The sequence below is a fragment of the Anolis carolinensis genome, unplaced genomic scaffold (assembly GCF_035594765.1).
Source record: "Anolis carolinensis isolate JA03-04 unplaced genomic scaffold, rAnoCar3.1.pri scaffold_8, whole genome shotgun sequence".
NCBI classification, from domain to species: domain Eukaryota; kingdom Metazoa; phylum Chordata; class Lepidosauria; order Squamata; family Dactyloidae; genus Anolis; species Anolis carolinensis.
Window position 1 is genome coordinate 5153449 of NW_026943819.1, and position 16859 is coordinate 5170307.

The 16859-nt window shown below is 40.7% G+C and overlaps 2 protein-coding genes across 3 annotated transcripts in view; both read right to left on the reverse strand.

Moving 5' to 3' along the window:
• Positions 1-8984, reverse strand: part of ankrd23 (ankyrin repeat domain 23) — a 27274-nt gene extending 18290 nt beyond the window's left edge. Inside the window, exons 1-2 of the mRNA XM_003227425.4 lie at positions 6486-8984; positions 1042-1203 (exon numbers count right to left, since the gene is read on the reverse strand). Coding sequence (XP_003227473.2) covers positions 1042-1203; positions 6486-6512 — 189 coding nt within the window. The 5' untranslated portion in view covers positions 6513-8984. The remainder of the gene's footprint in view (positions 1-1041; positions 1204-6485) is intronic.
• A 520-nt stretch (positions 8985-9504) lies between these two features.
• On the reverse strand, positions 9505-15587 carry ankrd39 (ankyrin repeat domain 39). Of its 2 annotated transcripts, none has more exons than XM_008120627.3 (5): positions 15474-15587; positions 13358-13528; positions 11818-11921; positions 10354-10557; positions 9505-9910 (listed from the first exon to the last, which is right to left on the reverse strand). In XM_008120627.3, the coding sequence occupies exons 2-5, from the start codon at positions 13458-13460 to the stop codon at positions 9761-9763; spliced, it is 561 nt and encodes a 186-aa protein (XP_008118834.1). In that variant the 5' UTR covers positions 13461-13528; positions 15474-15587; the 3' UTR covers positions 9505-9760. The 2 variants fall into 2 exon arrangements, with proteins under 2 accessions (XP_008118834.1, XP_008118833.1); XM_008120626.2 differs by lacking the exon at positions 15474-15587 and adding an exon at positions 15321-15467.
• Positions 15588-16859: the final 1272 nt, after the last annotated feature.

Here is a 16859-nt window from a genome sequence, read left to right on the forward strand (position 1 = left end):
GTTTTCGAACTGCTAGGTTGGCAGAAGCTGGAGCTAACAGCGGGCGCTCATTCCGCTCCCGGGATTTGAACCTGGCACCTTTTGGTCCGCAAGTTCAGCAGCTTGGCGCTTTAATGCAGTGTGCCACCAGGGGCCCTTTATATTGTAATACAGTATAATATTATTAATATTATATGTATATACAATATATTATATTATTATATATTATTATAAATTAAGTTGTATATTATATACTATATATATATACAGTAGAGTCTCAATTATCCAACATAAATGGGCCGGCAGAACATTGGATAAGCGAATATGTTGGATAATAAGGAGAGAGTAAGAAAAAGCCTATTAAACATCAAAATAGGTTATGATTTTATAAATTAAGCACCAAAACATCATGTTAGACAACAAATTTGTCAGAAAAAGTAGTTCATTACACATTAATGCTATGTAGTAATTACTGTATTTACGAATTTAGCACCAAAATATCATGATATATTGAAAACGTTGACTACAAAAATGCGTTGGGTAATCCAGAACGTTGGATAAGTGAGACTCTACTGTATATATATATATATATGTGTGTGTGTGTAAGCATAGTAACATGCTATGCCAATTATACATTAGACTTCAAACTGCCACAAGTCCTAACGGAGAGAAGACCATCACCACCACCCCCCACCCCCCCGCAGGAAATCGTAGATGTCTTCACGGTTCATAGAAAGAGATACGGTCCTTCAGATAACCTGGACCAGAGCCATATTGGGCTCTCTAGGTCAAAACCAGCACTTTGAATCGTGCCCAGAAACGTGTTGGCAGCCAGTGAAGTTGTTGCAATAGAAGAGTTGTGCACTCCCTGTAGCCATCCTTAGTTAGCAGACTGGTTGCTGCTCTTTGAACCAACTAAGTTTTCGAGCACTTTTCAAAGGCAGCCCCACTTAGAGCACATTACAAGAGTCCAACCAGGATGTAACCAAGGCATGTACCACTTCTATTATGCCACTGTGGCCACCAAGGAAAACACCTTGCCCTTCTCAGTGACTCACTCACCTTCTTCTTCTTCTCATCTTCTGCCCTCTGCCTCTCCTTGCTGACGGCTTCCCAAACGCCAGATGGGCCTGGAGGCCAGCTCTCAGCTTCTCTGGCCGCAGGGCCTTGGACAAGCCCCCCGAAACCTCCTCGCACCTTCCCCTCAGGCCTCTCATCACTGACCTAGAGAAGAAGGGAAACAAATAGTATAAGGTGCTTTGATTGTGCTTTTCCTGCATGTTAGGGGTTGGACTAGATCTGTGATGGTCAACCTATGACACGCGTGTCAGCACTGACACGTCTAGCCATTTTTGCTGACACGCGGTGGTCACCTCTTGGGTTGTTAAGTGTTTTCTGGCCAAATTTGGTGTCAATTCATCCAGTTGTTTTTTTGTTTACTCCGTCCTTTGATTCACAACGCCAAGAACTGGTACACAACAGGTCTCCCAGGTTGTTCCCCTTGTTTCATTATCACTTCCTCGGGTGTTGTGTCTGTTTTAATTTTATTGTGCTTAGTACGCAAGATAAAGGAGTAAAAATAACATACACAATTTTTGAAACTTTTCCTTAGCAATGTTAATATGGGAGTTTCATACATCTATTGTGTATGTTTACTCCTTTATCTAGCGTACTAAGCACAATAAAATTAAAACAGACACAACACCCGAGGAAGTGATAACGAAACAAGGGAAACAACTGCGAATCAAACGAAGAATTCCTTTGAACACAGAAACTGTTATTTTGGAGACTGAATATCTTTACTACAAGTGAAATTGGCCCAAGATTCCACGCAACTCCAGGAATAATATGGACTTGGTTGTCTCTTCATGTCTGTTATTTACTCCTTAAATAGTATACTTTGTTAGATTATGACATGGAAATTGTACCTTTGCTGATGATATCTTGAAAGCAATTTTGTTATATGCAATATAGTCTGAAGCGAATTACTCTAATATAGAGTTGTAGAAACCTGATTGGTGTTATATTTCTTGGGAGTCTTACAAGAGTGTATATACACATACATTTTTTGTTCTATGTTATTATAGATATTTGTGCATTATCCGTGTTGGATTAGATAGCCCATGTGGTCTCTTCCAACTCTATGATTCTATAATAAAGTGGGGTATAAATACATATCATAAATATTATAATACTAATAATCCTTGCACAAGGGGATTGGTTTCTCCAGGTTTGCTGACTCATCTCAAGATGCCCCTTTCTTCTTTCTCCGATGCTGCCAAATGGAAATGGTGCCACGTTCCCAGGCCCCGTCTTGCCAAATGCCTGCCATGCCGCTGTCAGCTCCTGACCCGGCTGAAACAGCCTCTATTTATACAAACATGTGTTATGTAGACAGCAAAGGCATCAGGATGGGACATCATGTGAAATGCCTGCCTGACGAAGAGGGCAATGGGGCCGTCGACGGAGACATTCAGGCGCCATAGGTGGAAAATTCTATCAGAAAAGCGCTGTGCAAAGGTGCCCTTCTTTCAAAGCAGGCTTGGGCAACTGATTTAAAGGAAACTGGATAAAGATAGCACATAGATGGTACTTGCCACCAAAAAAACTGGGGAAATGCTTCAAAAATATAAAATATAAAAAATATAAAAAATATAAAAAATATAAAAAATATAAAAAATATAAAAAATATAAAATATAAACACGATGCTGTGGTTGTGGGCTGGCGCAGGCTGGAGAGCAGCCTGCTGGAATAAATCACTCTGACCATGAGGTCGTGAGTTCGAGGCCAGCCCGTGGCGGGGTGAGCACCCGTCAATTAAAAAATAAAAAATAGCCCCTGCTCGTTGCTGACCTAGCTACCCGAAAGATAGTTGCATCTATCAAGTAGGAAATAAGGTACTACAGTAGAGTCTCACTTATCCAAGCTAAACGGGCCGGCAGAAGCTTGGATAAGCAAATATCTTGGATAATAAGGAGGGATTAAGGAAAAGCCTATTAAACATCAAATTAGGTTATGATTTTACAAATTAAGCACCAAAACATCATGTTATACAACAAATTTGACAGAAAAAGTAGTTCAATACACAGTAATGTTAAGTTGTAATTACTGTATTTACGAATTTAGCACCAAAATATCATGCTATATTGAAAATATTGACTACAAAAATGGCTTGGATTATCCAGAAGCTTGGATAAGTGAGACTCTACTGTACTTATAAAAGTGGGGAGGCAAATTTAACTAATTTATGACATTGGAATGAGGAAGTGCCGTCACAGTGGATGATGAAGCAGCTGCTCCCCCCTGTGGCCAGAATCGAACATCCCCTCAGGAGAAGGTTAAATTGCCTCTGCGTCTGTCTCGGTTCGATGTGTTTATGGGCATTGAATGTTTGCCCTGTATGTATATAATGTGATCCGCCCTGAGTCCCCTTCGGGGTGAGAAGGGCGGAATATAAATACTGCAAATAAATAAATAAATGTGCTGGAAATGCGGAGAAAGGGAAGGGACGCTGTACCACATGTGTTGGACGTGTAAAAAAGCGAAAGACTATTGGGGAAAAATTAGAAGGAAATTACAGGAAATGCTAGAAATCAGAATTCCATTAGGGCCAGAGACCTTCCTATTAGATATAAATGACCAAAAACTAGAAAAAAAACAAGGACAAACTCCTCTTCTTACTAACTACAGCAGCGAGGGTATCCTTTGCAAAAAGATGGAAAGAAAAGCTAATACAGTAGAGTCTCACTTATCCAATATAAACAGGCCAGCAGAACGTTGGATAAGTGAATATGTTGGATAATAAGGAGGGATTAAGGAGAAGCCTATTAAACATCAAATTAGGTTATGATTTTACAAATTAAGCACGAAAACATCATGTTATACAACAAATTTGACAGAAAAAGTAGTTCAATAGGCAGTGATGCTACGTTGTAATTACTGTATTTACAAATTTAGCACCAAAATAAATTTGTATTTATTGAAAACATTGTATTGAAAACATTGACTACAAAAATGTGTTGGATAATCCAGAACGTTGGATAAGTGAGACTCTACTGTACCAGAAGAAGAAGAATGGATAATAAAAATTTTAGAAATAAGAACATGGATAGACTTACATACCTCATATCAAAAAATAAAGGAGAAGCAATAAAAGAGACAGATTGGAGACAAATCACCAACTATATAAACAAAGATTATGGAAAGATAGAATAAGAAGAAAGAAAAAAGTAGGCAACAATATAAATGATAGAGAATTAAGGAGAGCAGAGAAGAACTAGAAGATACATAAACAAACAGAAAGGCTGGTTCCCCAAGGAAGATGACTGGAAGTCAATATTTTAATTGGGTTGTTGTATGTCTTTCGGGCTGTATGGCCATGTTCCAGAAGCATTCTATCCTGACGTTTCGCCCACATCTATGGCAGGCATCCTCAGAGGTTGTGAGGTCTGTTGGAAACTAGGCAAGTGAGGTTTATTTATCTGTGGAAAGTCCAGGGTGTGTAGCAGTAATGCTACGTAGTAATTACTGTATTTACGAATTTAGCACCAGAATATCACGATGTATTGAAAACAATGACTATAAAATGGCTTGGATTATCCAGAGGCTTGGATAAGTGAAACTCTACTGTAGTAACAAGAAATTTTTGACAGGAGTCACAGTTTGTCTGGTTTAGTTATGTTGGTTTGTGATGACAACTACTGTACAGTATAGAATAAATGTTCATTTATTTGTTCAACAATAAATGTGAATTCTTCTTCATGGAAAAATAAGACATCCCCTGAAAATAAGACCTAGCGCATCTTTGAGGGGTAAAAAATAATATAATACACTGTCTTATTTTCGGGGAAACACGGTAGTTATTGACTGAATATCTCATAAAGTCTCAACCAATTCAACATAGTCTGTGGCAGCCACAAAAACAAAGTTTCTGGAGTATGACAACTGCTTTCAAAGTAAGTACCGCATAATTAAACAGGAAATAAAACTTTCAAACCAGGAACAGATTTTTTTTCCAAATTTCGTTACATAGTGTAACGGGATTGGAGCATCCACAGATTTAGGTCCTGAAGCCAAACTCCATCAGGTACTAAGGCCTCACCGGAATACGTTTATAGCCCCTTCCTCTCATAAAGAACGCTGTTATTTGCCACCATCTGGAAGGCTTGACAAATTAATCTTCAAAACTGGAACGGTTAAATAAAACATGGGGTATAGATAAATGTGACAGATTGACAACATACGTAAAATTTATAGCAAAAAAGAACGTTTGAAGAGGCAATTGCCACGCGACACATGGCCCTTTTATACCCTTTCCATTGATACGCCACAAACTACGTCAAGAGGTATTTTTGTCATAAAAGGGACGCTTGTTGCCATGACGAGCGCTCTTAAATTATAATGCCTTTCTTCCTTCAGCCAACTTAAACTTTACATTTTCCCATAAGAAGCAGGTCTTTTAATACCTGCCCCATAACCTTTGCTTTCTCTCCAACGAAAGCGTTGCAGCCCACGCTCCCACACATTTGCCCAGGAGGGCCGGGACCGACCCCATCATCTTGGTGAGCCATAAATCATCATAGCTGTTCCCATTGTTGTTAACTGACATCAAGCCCTATGAATGAGATCAAGAGCTCTTCCTGTTATCCATATGGCTTCAGAGACTGAATTGACCTACCGCAATGGGACCTTTACCTCTTTGAATACCACCTTCTACCTTACCAAATATAATGGTCTTATCTAGTGAGTCATGCCTTCTCAAGATATGGCCAAAGTATAACAGCCTCAATCTAGTCACCTTGGCTTCCAGGATAAGTTCATGCTCTTCTGGGGAAGCTTCCAGACAGCACCAAAATGCGGATTTTAGTAAGGAACAAAAAATCCCGGGACTTCAGAAGATGTCCACATACAGACCTTTTGGCCCCGAGATTTCTGCTTCCGTCATCCACACTTTATTTATTTACATCACTTTTACCCCGCCTTTCTCCCCGAGGGGACTCAAAGCGGCTTACAATAGTCAAAAATTCAATGCCTAAAAACAATGTAAAAACAACAATTCATATAAAACAGATACAATTGCAAAAAAAAATCACATTATATAAAGTTTTAAGCACTTGATGCTTTGTTGAGGGATTTAGAGGCTCCCAAGATGCCTGCTACAGGACATCCACAGGAACCTTTTAAAAACTTTAAAAAATATATAAACCTCAAGATGTGGATATATGAATCTCTGCAAAAGTTCCATTCTTGGTACTGGCCTGAGAAACCTTGCCCTTGACATGTTTAATGAAGTTTCTGCCACACAAGCAAAGTAAATGGGGTAGGATGGCTTCTGCCCAAGTCACCACTGCACAATCACACAGGAACACACACTTTCAAGCCAGGAACAGAACCTTTTCATTATTACACTAAGACAACTGCCCATCCAAAGTCCTCAAGCAGCCCATCCCGGAGACCAGTATACCCAGTTTGGATGGGCCCTCCCTCTCTCATCCCCTTTTCTTACCAACTGCTGGATGCTGAAAATCTCCATGGTCCCCCCGTTCCCCAGAGCTGCCAATGCTCACTCTCTGGCTACTGGGTGTGCGTCCAGTTTTATTCTGGCCCCAGGAGGGCGGGGGCAGGATGCCGTCCAAAGTTCCCACCCCATCCCAGCAAATGTAATGATTTGGGTGCTGTGTCACCCTGGCTAAAATAACTTCATAACTTTAAAGGTTTGTGGATCAAGGAGAAGAGAGAAGGAGAGGGACAGATAGGATTCACAGACCCAGTCACACTTGCCCATAGAAAATCATGACAAACATGTGTTGTCGAAGGCTTTCATGGCCAGAATCACTGGGTTGCTGTGAGTTTTCTGGGCTGTATGGCCATGTTCCAGAAGCATTCTCTCCTGACGTTTCACCCACATCTATGGCAGGCATCTTCAAAGGTTGAGGTCTCCTTTATTATGGGTCTCCTTCAGGACCTCACAACCTCTGAGGATGCCTGCCATAGGTAAAAGGTAAATTTATTTATATTTATTTATTACAACATTTATATCCCGCCCTTCTCACCCAACAGAGGACTCAGGGCGGCTTACAATAGAACACACATATAAAAACTGTACAGTTCATTATAAATCAGATTAAAAATTATTAGCTTACATCAACATTCATAAACACATTCTAAAATACAGATGGGCATGTTCAAGTTCAAAAGACTGGGTCTGTCGATTGGTAAAGGTTTCCCCTGACGTTAAGTCCAGTCATTTCTGACTCTGGGGGTCGGTGCTCATCTCCATTTCTAAGTCTAAGAGCCGGCGTTGTCTGTAGACACCTCCAAGGTCATGTGGCCATAGGCATGATTGCATGGAGCGCTGTTACCTTCCCGCCGGAGCGGTACCTATTGATCTACTCACACTGGCATGTTTTCGAACTGCTAGGTTGGCAGGAGCTGGAGCTAACAGCGGGCGCTCACTCCGCTCCCAGGATTTGAACCTGCGACCTTTCGGTCTGCAAGTTCAGCAGCTCAGTGCTTTAACTTAACTAGTAAATAAATAGTAAATCAATAATAGTAATTGTCTATCGTGGGTTTTGGCTCTGCTGTTAGGCAAGTTGGATTTGGAATCTTTATTAGCATCCTATCCAAACATTAATAGCTGCCCAGTGGCATGAGTGTTAATTTGTATTAATGCTCCCAGGATTTGAACCTGTGGCCTTTCGGTCTGCAAGTTCAGCAGCTCAGTGCTTTAACACACTTCGCCACCGGGGCTCCATACCTGCCATAGATGTGGGCGAAAGTCAGGAGAGAATGCTTCTGGAACATGGCCATACAGCCTGGAAAACTCACAGCAACCCACGACAACCATATCTTAGAGCTGATGCGGTCTATCCAATGCAATGTTCTGAATCAGGGCCCCAAATAACCCCAAGAACAGGCCTAAAACACCAAGAATGTTTTTGGGTTGTGCTATGTTGTTATTATTAAATGGGTTCTGAAGTTATTCAATGGAGCAGACACACAACTTCTATGCACAAGACCCTGAGCTCCAAACAGCCCCACAGATCTCTCCTGCCAAAGTCAGAGTGACATCACAGTCCAGGAATGGAAAAGAAGGGGTTACGGGGATCTGAAAGCCCTGATTCTGTATCACCAGGCTGCTGGGATACGGTTCATGTTACAGGTACAAGGCAAGCAGGACGGAAATAGCCTCGAGATAGGATGATACTTAATTCCAGTGTGATGATATTGGGTTTCTTCTCTCCCTCCCCTTCCATCCCTCGCTGTTGTCAAAGCTCTCAAGGTTACACAGAAGAGAGTCTTTGTGGTTCTCCTTCAGGAAATCTGTCCTTTCAAAGGGGACACAGATGAACCTGGGCAGCAAGGGAAGGGGGTCCGTGAAGGATCAAAACCTAGCGGCACTTTATCCTTCTTTATTTTTTACAGTATTTATATTCTGCCCTTCTCACCCCGAAGGGGACTCAGGGCAGATCACATTATATACATATAGGGCAAACATTCAATGCCCATATACACATAGAACTGAGACTATTTAACCTTCTCCTGAGGGGATGTTTGATTCTGGCCACAGGGGAGAGCAGCTGCTTCAACATCCACTGTGACTGCACTTTCTTATTCCAACGTCATAAATTAGTTAAATTTGCCTCCCCACTTTATAAGTGGTACACTATTTCCTACTTGATAGATGCAACTATCTTTCGGGTTGCCAGGTCAGCAATGAGCAGGGGCTATTTTTTATTTTTTTTTAATTGATGGGTGCACACCCTGCCACGGGCTGGCCTCGAATTCATGACCTCATGGTCAGAGTGATTTATTGCAGCAGGCTGCTCACCAGCCTGCGCCACAGCCTGGCCCCTTCTGAGGTGGATGTGCAAAAGACGGAGCAGGGGAGAGAGATGAACAAGATCCCTTTTATGGCTCACAGGGATGATGCACAGAGATCTCTCCATGTGATAAAGGGGACAGATACCATTACAGGATTATATCATCTGCCAGACCAGGAAGAAGCACTCACTCACCTGCTGCAACTCCCCAATGTGAGAGATGCCATCGGCACTCTGTCACGGCCTCCTCCGGTTTCGACCATCGTGCAGTTCATTCTTTCTTGGGAAAAATAATGAATGGCTGCAAACTCAGCACTTAAGCCGGCAGCCTATAGGAAATAGGGAGAGGCAGTTTTCGGTCTCCTGAGATGCTTCCTTTTCCAATCCTGAAGCCTTTCCACTTAGTATTTTAGGGTGGTCTTCACCAAGCCTACCTCTAGTGACTTCCAAGGGGCTTACTAATGAGGAGTCACAGAAAAGCGGCTGGGAGCCACATCTAGCAGGCAGTCTCCACTCAAATAAGAAATACAGTTGGGCCCTCCCTGTTTGTGGGTTTGACTTTGGAGGATTTGATCAAAATATTCTCTTTAGGGATTTCTAAGCCCTTCAGGACGACTCTAGGCTCTGCCACTGACGGCCAATGGGAGCTGCAGTTCAAAAGACGTCCAGCCTTGTCTCAAACAGATTAGAACAAAAAGCAGATTGGGTTTGCAGTTGCTTTGTTGTAATAGCGGATGACAACAAACACAGGGATGGTATGAAGTCAGTTCCCTACGACAATAGTTCTCTAGCTTCGGTCCTCCAGTTGTTTCTGAAGTAAAACTTCCCAAAGCCCCAGCCAGCAAAACTAGTGGCAGGGGATCCTGGGAGAGGAAATGCTAAACATCTGGAGGACGGCAGAATTGAGAAACAGAGGTCTCAGAGAAGAGGCTGGTTTTATGCGCCACCAACACACGGGTCATTGGTCGGAAAGCTGCCTCCTCAGGTCTTCCTTCTGGTCTGGAACCAGGTCGCAGGGGCGCCGGAGGCTCTTGTCCCGCACCTGCCTCAGTCCTGTGCTGTGCTCCAACAGAAGGCGGCAGACCTCGTGGTGTCCGTTCTCAGCAGCCTGGAGCAAGAGAGGGAAAGGCCTACTCAATATGGGATATGATCAAGCCAAAGGGCTCATTAAACAACATATATCAGACACAGGGCGCGAATTGGATCTAACCAAAACCCAAAGTTTTTTGTCAACAAAACCAACAGACACCTCGCCTCCCCTATGGCATATTTAACAAATGTCGAGGTACCTGTTGCAGCTCAGGCATAGCAGGCAGGGGATGATGGGATCACTGAGATTTAGAGTCACCAGGCATGGGAAAACTTCGGCTCTCCCTCCAGGTGTTTTGGACTTCAACTCCCACAATACCTGTTAGGAATTGTGGGAGGTGAAGTCCAAAACACCTGGAGAGCCGAAGTTTGCCCACACCTGGTTTAAACGTCATGACTGTGGGAACAATGACCCCAGGAATGAATTCAAGGAAAAGCAACAGCACCGTCCTGTGCCCAGACCTTGTGCAGGCAGGTCTTCCCCTCGTCATCTGTAGCACCCGGGTCGGCCCCGTGGGACAGCAGAAGCTTGGCAACATCCATGTGGCCACAGTAAGCCGCACGGTGGAGTGCCGTTGCCCCGCCATGGGTCTGGGCGTCGCAAAGGGCTCCCCTCTCCAGGAGGAAACGGCAGACGTCATAATGCCCGTGACGGCTGGCGTAGTGCTGCAAGGCAGAAAAACACAAAGACCCAGAACATTACTTTTCTCAAGTGCAGGCCGTCCATGAGTTCCAAGCATCCAACTTTAAAACAATTCATGGTTAAAAATGGGGCTGGGACAGCAGGAAGTGAGAGAAATCTACATTTAGGGAGGGAAATCCACTCCTCGAAGATTTATTGTGGGGGGGGGGGGGGGACTGTCTCCACTGAAGATTTCTCTCTAATCCTTGTTTCCATAAAAAGCCTCATTTTTTTCAAAATCTAATTCTCAAGGACAGAAAGTGAGGTGAAATCTTCTATACAGGGACACAGACAGCAAAACAAACACCACGGAAGTGTTCATCCTTCCCTACATGATCCAAAACTAATATCTATGTATATTTGGCTGAAGTTACACTTTAAAAATGTACTTGTTCCGACTTACATACAAATTCTACTCGAGAACAAACCTACAGAACCTATTTAGTTCATAACTTGGGGATTGCACATAATTGCAAAAGTTTTGTCTATTTATGAAAGACTGACCCCGGCTTTAGCACAGCAGGTTAATCACAAAGCTGCAATAAATCTTGCCAAGTTCAAAGACTGGGTCGGGGTGAGCTCCTGACCTTTAGCCCAGCTTCTGCCTACCTAGCAGTTCAAAAACAAATGTGAGTAGATAAATAGGAACTGCATTAAAGCAGGGAGTTATTTAGACTTGGCGTTTGATCAAAAAAAGAAGGAAATTTACGAACAAAGAAAGCTCTTCGGCAGAGAGATAAAGCGACAGCACCCTCCCCAGATGCCAAAAGATGGGAAAGCCTATATATACCTCTATCTGTTGTCTGTCTTGTCATTGTTATAATTAAGTGTTTAATGTTTGCCGTATATGTGTTCTGTAATCCGCCCTGAGTCCCCTTTGGAGTGAGAAGGGTGGAATAGAAATACTGTAAATAAAATTATCTGACCTGATTGTTTCATTTCACAAAGGCATCTTATTCGTGTACAGGAGGACCCAAATTTGCCCATGCCTGCTATATATTGTAGCTGTTTTCTTATTTCAGTCTTATTTGCCAATATAGGAATTATTATTAGACAAACTGCAAAAGCTTCCCATATGTTCCTCCCATTTTGGATATCCATGCTGGATATATACATGTCCTCATAATCCAACATCACAGCAGTGTTTTTCCCCTTCCTGAAGTAGACAGGGACATTAGTTGCTGGTAGCCTGACTGATTTCCACTGGTAAAATCTGTCCGAAAAGGCGATAATGATCAGCCTACCAAAGCAGTGTATCCAAAGGCATCCGGCTCACTGGGGTTTCCATGATTCAGAACGTGCCGTTTGACCTTCTCGAGGTCTCCGTTCAGAGCAGCACACCAAATCCCTACACAAAAAGAAAACGTTTTATTAAAAACTGTTTCTGATTAATTCCACTCCACATAGTATAGGAAACAGCAATGAATATTACGCATATTAATAATAATAATATGATAATGATAATAATAATATGATGTAATACAATATAATAATACACTATTATAATTGTATATTTATATTACATGTAATATTACTAATATTACAATATACTGTTATACAGTAGAGTCTCACTCATCCAACATAAGAACATGGCAGAACATTGGATAAGCGAATATGTTGGATAATAAGGAGCGATTAAGGAGAAGCCTATTAAACATCAAAATAGGTTATGATTTTACAAATGAAGCACCAAAACATCATGTTATAAAACAAATTTGACATAAAAAGTAGTTCAATAGGCAGCAATGCTCCGTAGTAATTACTGTATTTACAAATTTAGCACCATAATATCACGGTTTTGAAAACATTGAGTACAAAAATGCGTTGGATAATCCAGAATGTTGGATAAGCGAGTGTTGGATAAGTGAGACTCTACTGTACTACAATATAGTAATATATGATGCTTATAGTGTGCTATGTTAATAATATAATATATTATATGTAAATATAACTTGTAAGCCGCACCAAGTACCCTTCGGGGTGAGAAGGGCGGGATATAAATGTCGCTAATAAATAAAATAAATACAGTAGAGTCTCACTTATCCAACACTCGCTTATCCAATGTAATCATAATGTAGTTTGATGTTTAATAGGCTTTTCCTTAATGCCTCCTTATTATCCAACATATTCGCTTATCCAACATTCTGCCGGCCCGTTTATGTTGGATAAGTGAGACTCTACTGTAATAGGCTTGGGTCCCAACCAAGTTATCCTATGACATATGTTAAACCACCAGCTGCAGTAAATCTTGTCAATCAAAAGGTTGACAGTTTGAAGCCCGAGTCAGAGTGAGCTCCTGGCCTTTAGCCCAGCTTCCGCCAACCTAGCGATTTGAAAGCAAAATGTGAGTAGATAAATAGGTATTGCTTAAAAGTGGGGAGACATTTTAAGGCACCCATAAGGAAATGCCAGAAAAATGCTGGTGATCTGATCAAGAAGGAAACTTATGAACAAAGCTCTCCAGCAGGGAGATGAAGCAACAGCCCCCCCCCCCCCACACACACACGCACACACGTAAACACGTGTCCGGGACCAAGCACAAGCCTCGAAGTTGTCGAAGATGGGAAAAGCCGATATATACCTCTTTCTATGTACAACTGTCTTGTCTGTATATAAACAGCGCTGAATGTTTGCCGCATATGTATGTTCTGTAATCCATCCTGGATATTGCTGCTTTCTAACTCCCAGGTAGACCAAGCACAGGAGGGAGGCAATTTAACCTAAACTCATGTCCTTGTCCCTGCCTTGCTTTGGGGCCAACCTGCGAAAGAAGTCCTTCTGTACCTCTCTCGAAATCCATCTCGTCCAGAGTCTGGTGGACGCTGGGCACCGCCATCCGGTGGGAGCAACAGGAGTCCTCCTTGCCACATCCTGGGGAGGAAGCCATGCTCAACTGCCCTCCTTGGGAATGTCGTCTCCTCCAAATGCTACAACTACAACAAGCAGCTACAGGTCCTGTCGCAGGAAAGACACAGGCTATAAATCCTATAAACCTTATAAATCTCCAAAACCTCAGGCATTGTGATTATTTTATTCCCTGCAACACATACTTTTTCTTCACTATGGTCCAACGTCATGTGGGCATGGGTAAACTTCGGCCCTCCAGGTGTTTTGGACTTCAACTCCCACAATTCCTAACTGGCATTCAAATTCTATTAATTGAACTTGTAACGAATCAAAACAACATTTTAAAAACTAATCATCATTATTGTTTATGGGTGGTGAGTGCCTTCCAAGTCGTTTCTGACTTGTGGCGACTTCAAGGCAAATCTATCGTTGGGGATAAAGTTGTCCAGAGGAGGTTTGCTTTTTCTTCCTCTGAGGCTGAGAGTGTGGCCTTCAGTATTAAAACACTCTAAAGCAGAGCTTTGCAAAGGGTGTGTCGAGACACACTAGTCCACAGATGTGTCACATCGGTAGAGACCTCCAAAGGGCATCCAGTCCAACTCCTTTCGGCCAGGCAGGAAGACACAGTCAAAGCCCTCCCGACAGATGGCCATCCCAGCATTATCCGATTGGACAATCTGTGACTTGGGTCTCCTTCTCTGGAGATTTTGAAGCAAAGGCTGGATGGCCATGTATCAGTTGGGCTTTGATGGTGCCTTTATAACAGAAATGGGTTGGACTGGATGGTCTTTGGGGATCCGTTCCAACGCTAGGATTCTATGATTATCAATCATATATCACTTTTTCTCAAATCTATCTATCTACACTTTCTCTCTCTTTGTCAATCATATCATCTGTTGTGAGAAACCCTATGGAGCATCAATAGAGAGAACTACATAAGAATCAACTATAATCCGTAAAAAGGGTCAGGAGGAAGTTTCCAAACCTAATTTAAACAGTAAAAATTATATGAAACTATTATATCTATTACACTATGTAACAAAATCTGAGAAACTTCCTGTTCTTGGTTTAATTGTGCAGTCCTTCAATGTAAGTAGTTGTTCTACTCCACAAACTTGGTTTTGGGGTTCAGTTGGTTGAGACTTGATGACACATTCATTGAAAAACTAGAGTAAAATGTGGGGATCAGGATGTCCCTTCCGCAAGAACCAAGTTTTTGCAGTTTAATAAGGTTGTTGGGAATTGTGGGAGTTGTGAGGTATACTGGAAACTAGGCAAGTTCAGTTTGAACCTCCCTTGCCTACTTTCCAATCTATCTCACAACCTCTGAGGATGCCTGCCACAAATGTGGGCGAAACGTCAGGAGAGAATGCTTCTGGGACATGGCAATACAACTCTCAGCAACCCAATACAATGTTATATCGCATGTACTGTATATGATGCGATAGGTTTATCCAATTCCTTCTCTTTAAGATTTTGAGCCGAGGCCGGATGGCCATCTGTCGGGAGGGGTTGGACTGTGCCTTTCTTTATGGCAGAAAGGAATTGGAATGAATAGCATTTAGTTACCCCTTCCATCTCTGGTTCTATGATCCTATATTTCTCCATGAACTTGCTAATGCCTATGGGGCTGGATGGCCATCTGTCGGGAGGGTTTGGATTGTGCCATCCTTCATGTCAGAAGGGGGTTGGGCTGGATGGCCTTTGGGGGTCCCTTCCAATTCTATGATTGTATGCTTTTACTATAATATTGAGTATAATAGGACTAAAACTATTATAATAAATATAAATTACATGAAACGTCACACATTTCTGGGAACGACAAAGCCCATGAGGCTGAACCAGACAACTCTTAAGGCACAGCAGGCTTTTCACTGGAAAAAAAAATAATAAAACCAACCATTTCAAGGTTTTCTCCTTCCTCAGCTGCTCCCAATTTGGGGGGAACACGTCCTCTAACCTCAGTTCCCTAAAATTCCCTTTTAAAACGTGGTAAAAGTCGCGTCTTCCCACAACAACACTCCCGCGTCTTCCTTGACAGCCGCCATCTTACCTCTCGACGTAAACGGACAACTCTGTCGTCCAATAGCAGAAAGGAGTGGGCGGGGAAACGTGACGCAAATAATATGCAAAGCAGCAGGATTCGAGGCGGGGCTAAAGCGGTTTCCTCTGCAGTGACCTCAACTCTCCAGTAGGGGGAGAAAGAGAACACAGGAATTCTTAAATCAAAATATTATATTATAATAATATATATAATTTATTATATTATATGGAAATAAAATATATTATGTATATATTTATTTCATGTCAAATAAATAAATATCATATACATAATATATTTCATCTCCAAATAATATAATATAATATAAATTTTTGATTTAAGAATTCCTGTGTCCAAAAAAATATTATATTATATTATATTATTTGGAAATGAAATATATTATGTATATGATATTATCCTGCCCCATATTATATTATATCATATCATATTATATTATTTGGAAATGAAATATATTATGTATATGATATTATCCTGCCCCACATTATCTTATATTATTTGGAAATGAACTATATTATGTATATGATATTATCATGCCCCATATTATATTATATTATATTATATTATATTATATTATATTATATTATATTATATTATTTGGAAATGAAATATATTTTGTATATGATATTATCCTGCCCCATATCATATCATATCATATGGAAATGAACTATATTATGTATATGATATTATCCTGCCCCATATTATATTATATCATATTATATTATTTAGAAATGAAATATATTATGTATATATTATCCTGCCCCATATTATTATATTATGATAGGAAAATGATATAAAGGATGTACGATATATTATCCCATATCGCTATATTATATGATACAATGTACATATTATTATCCCACCCCATCTTATCTTCTATTATGATATGAAATATTATATTATATTATTTGGAAATGAACTATATTATGTATATAATATTATCCTGCCCCATATTATATTATATTATATCATATTATTTTGAAATGAAATATATTATATATATGATATTATCCTGCCCCATATTATATTATATTATATCATATTATTTTGAAATGAAATATATTATATATATGATATTATCCTGCCCCATATTATATTATATTATATCATATTATTTGGAAATTAAATATATTATGTATATGATATTATCCTGCCCCATATTATATTATATTATATATATTATTTTGAAATGAAATATATTATGTATATTATATTATATTATCCTGCCCCATATTATATTATATTATATTATATTATATTATATTATATTATATTATATTATATTATACCTCTCCAGTCTGCACTTCCGAGTCTTCTTCTCCTTTCCTGTCTTCATCATCCACATTTAAAATCCAATTTAGTTTCTGCCCTGTGGGAAAT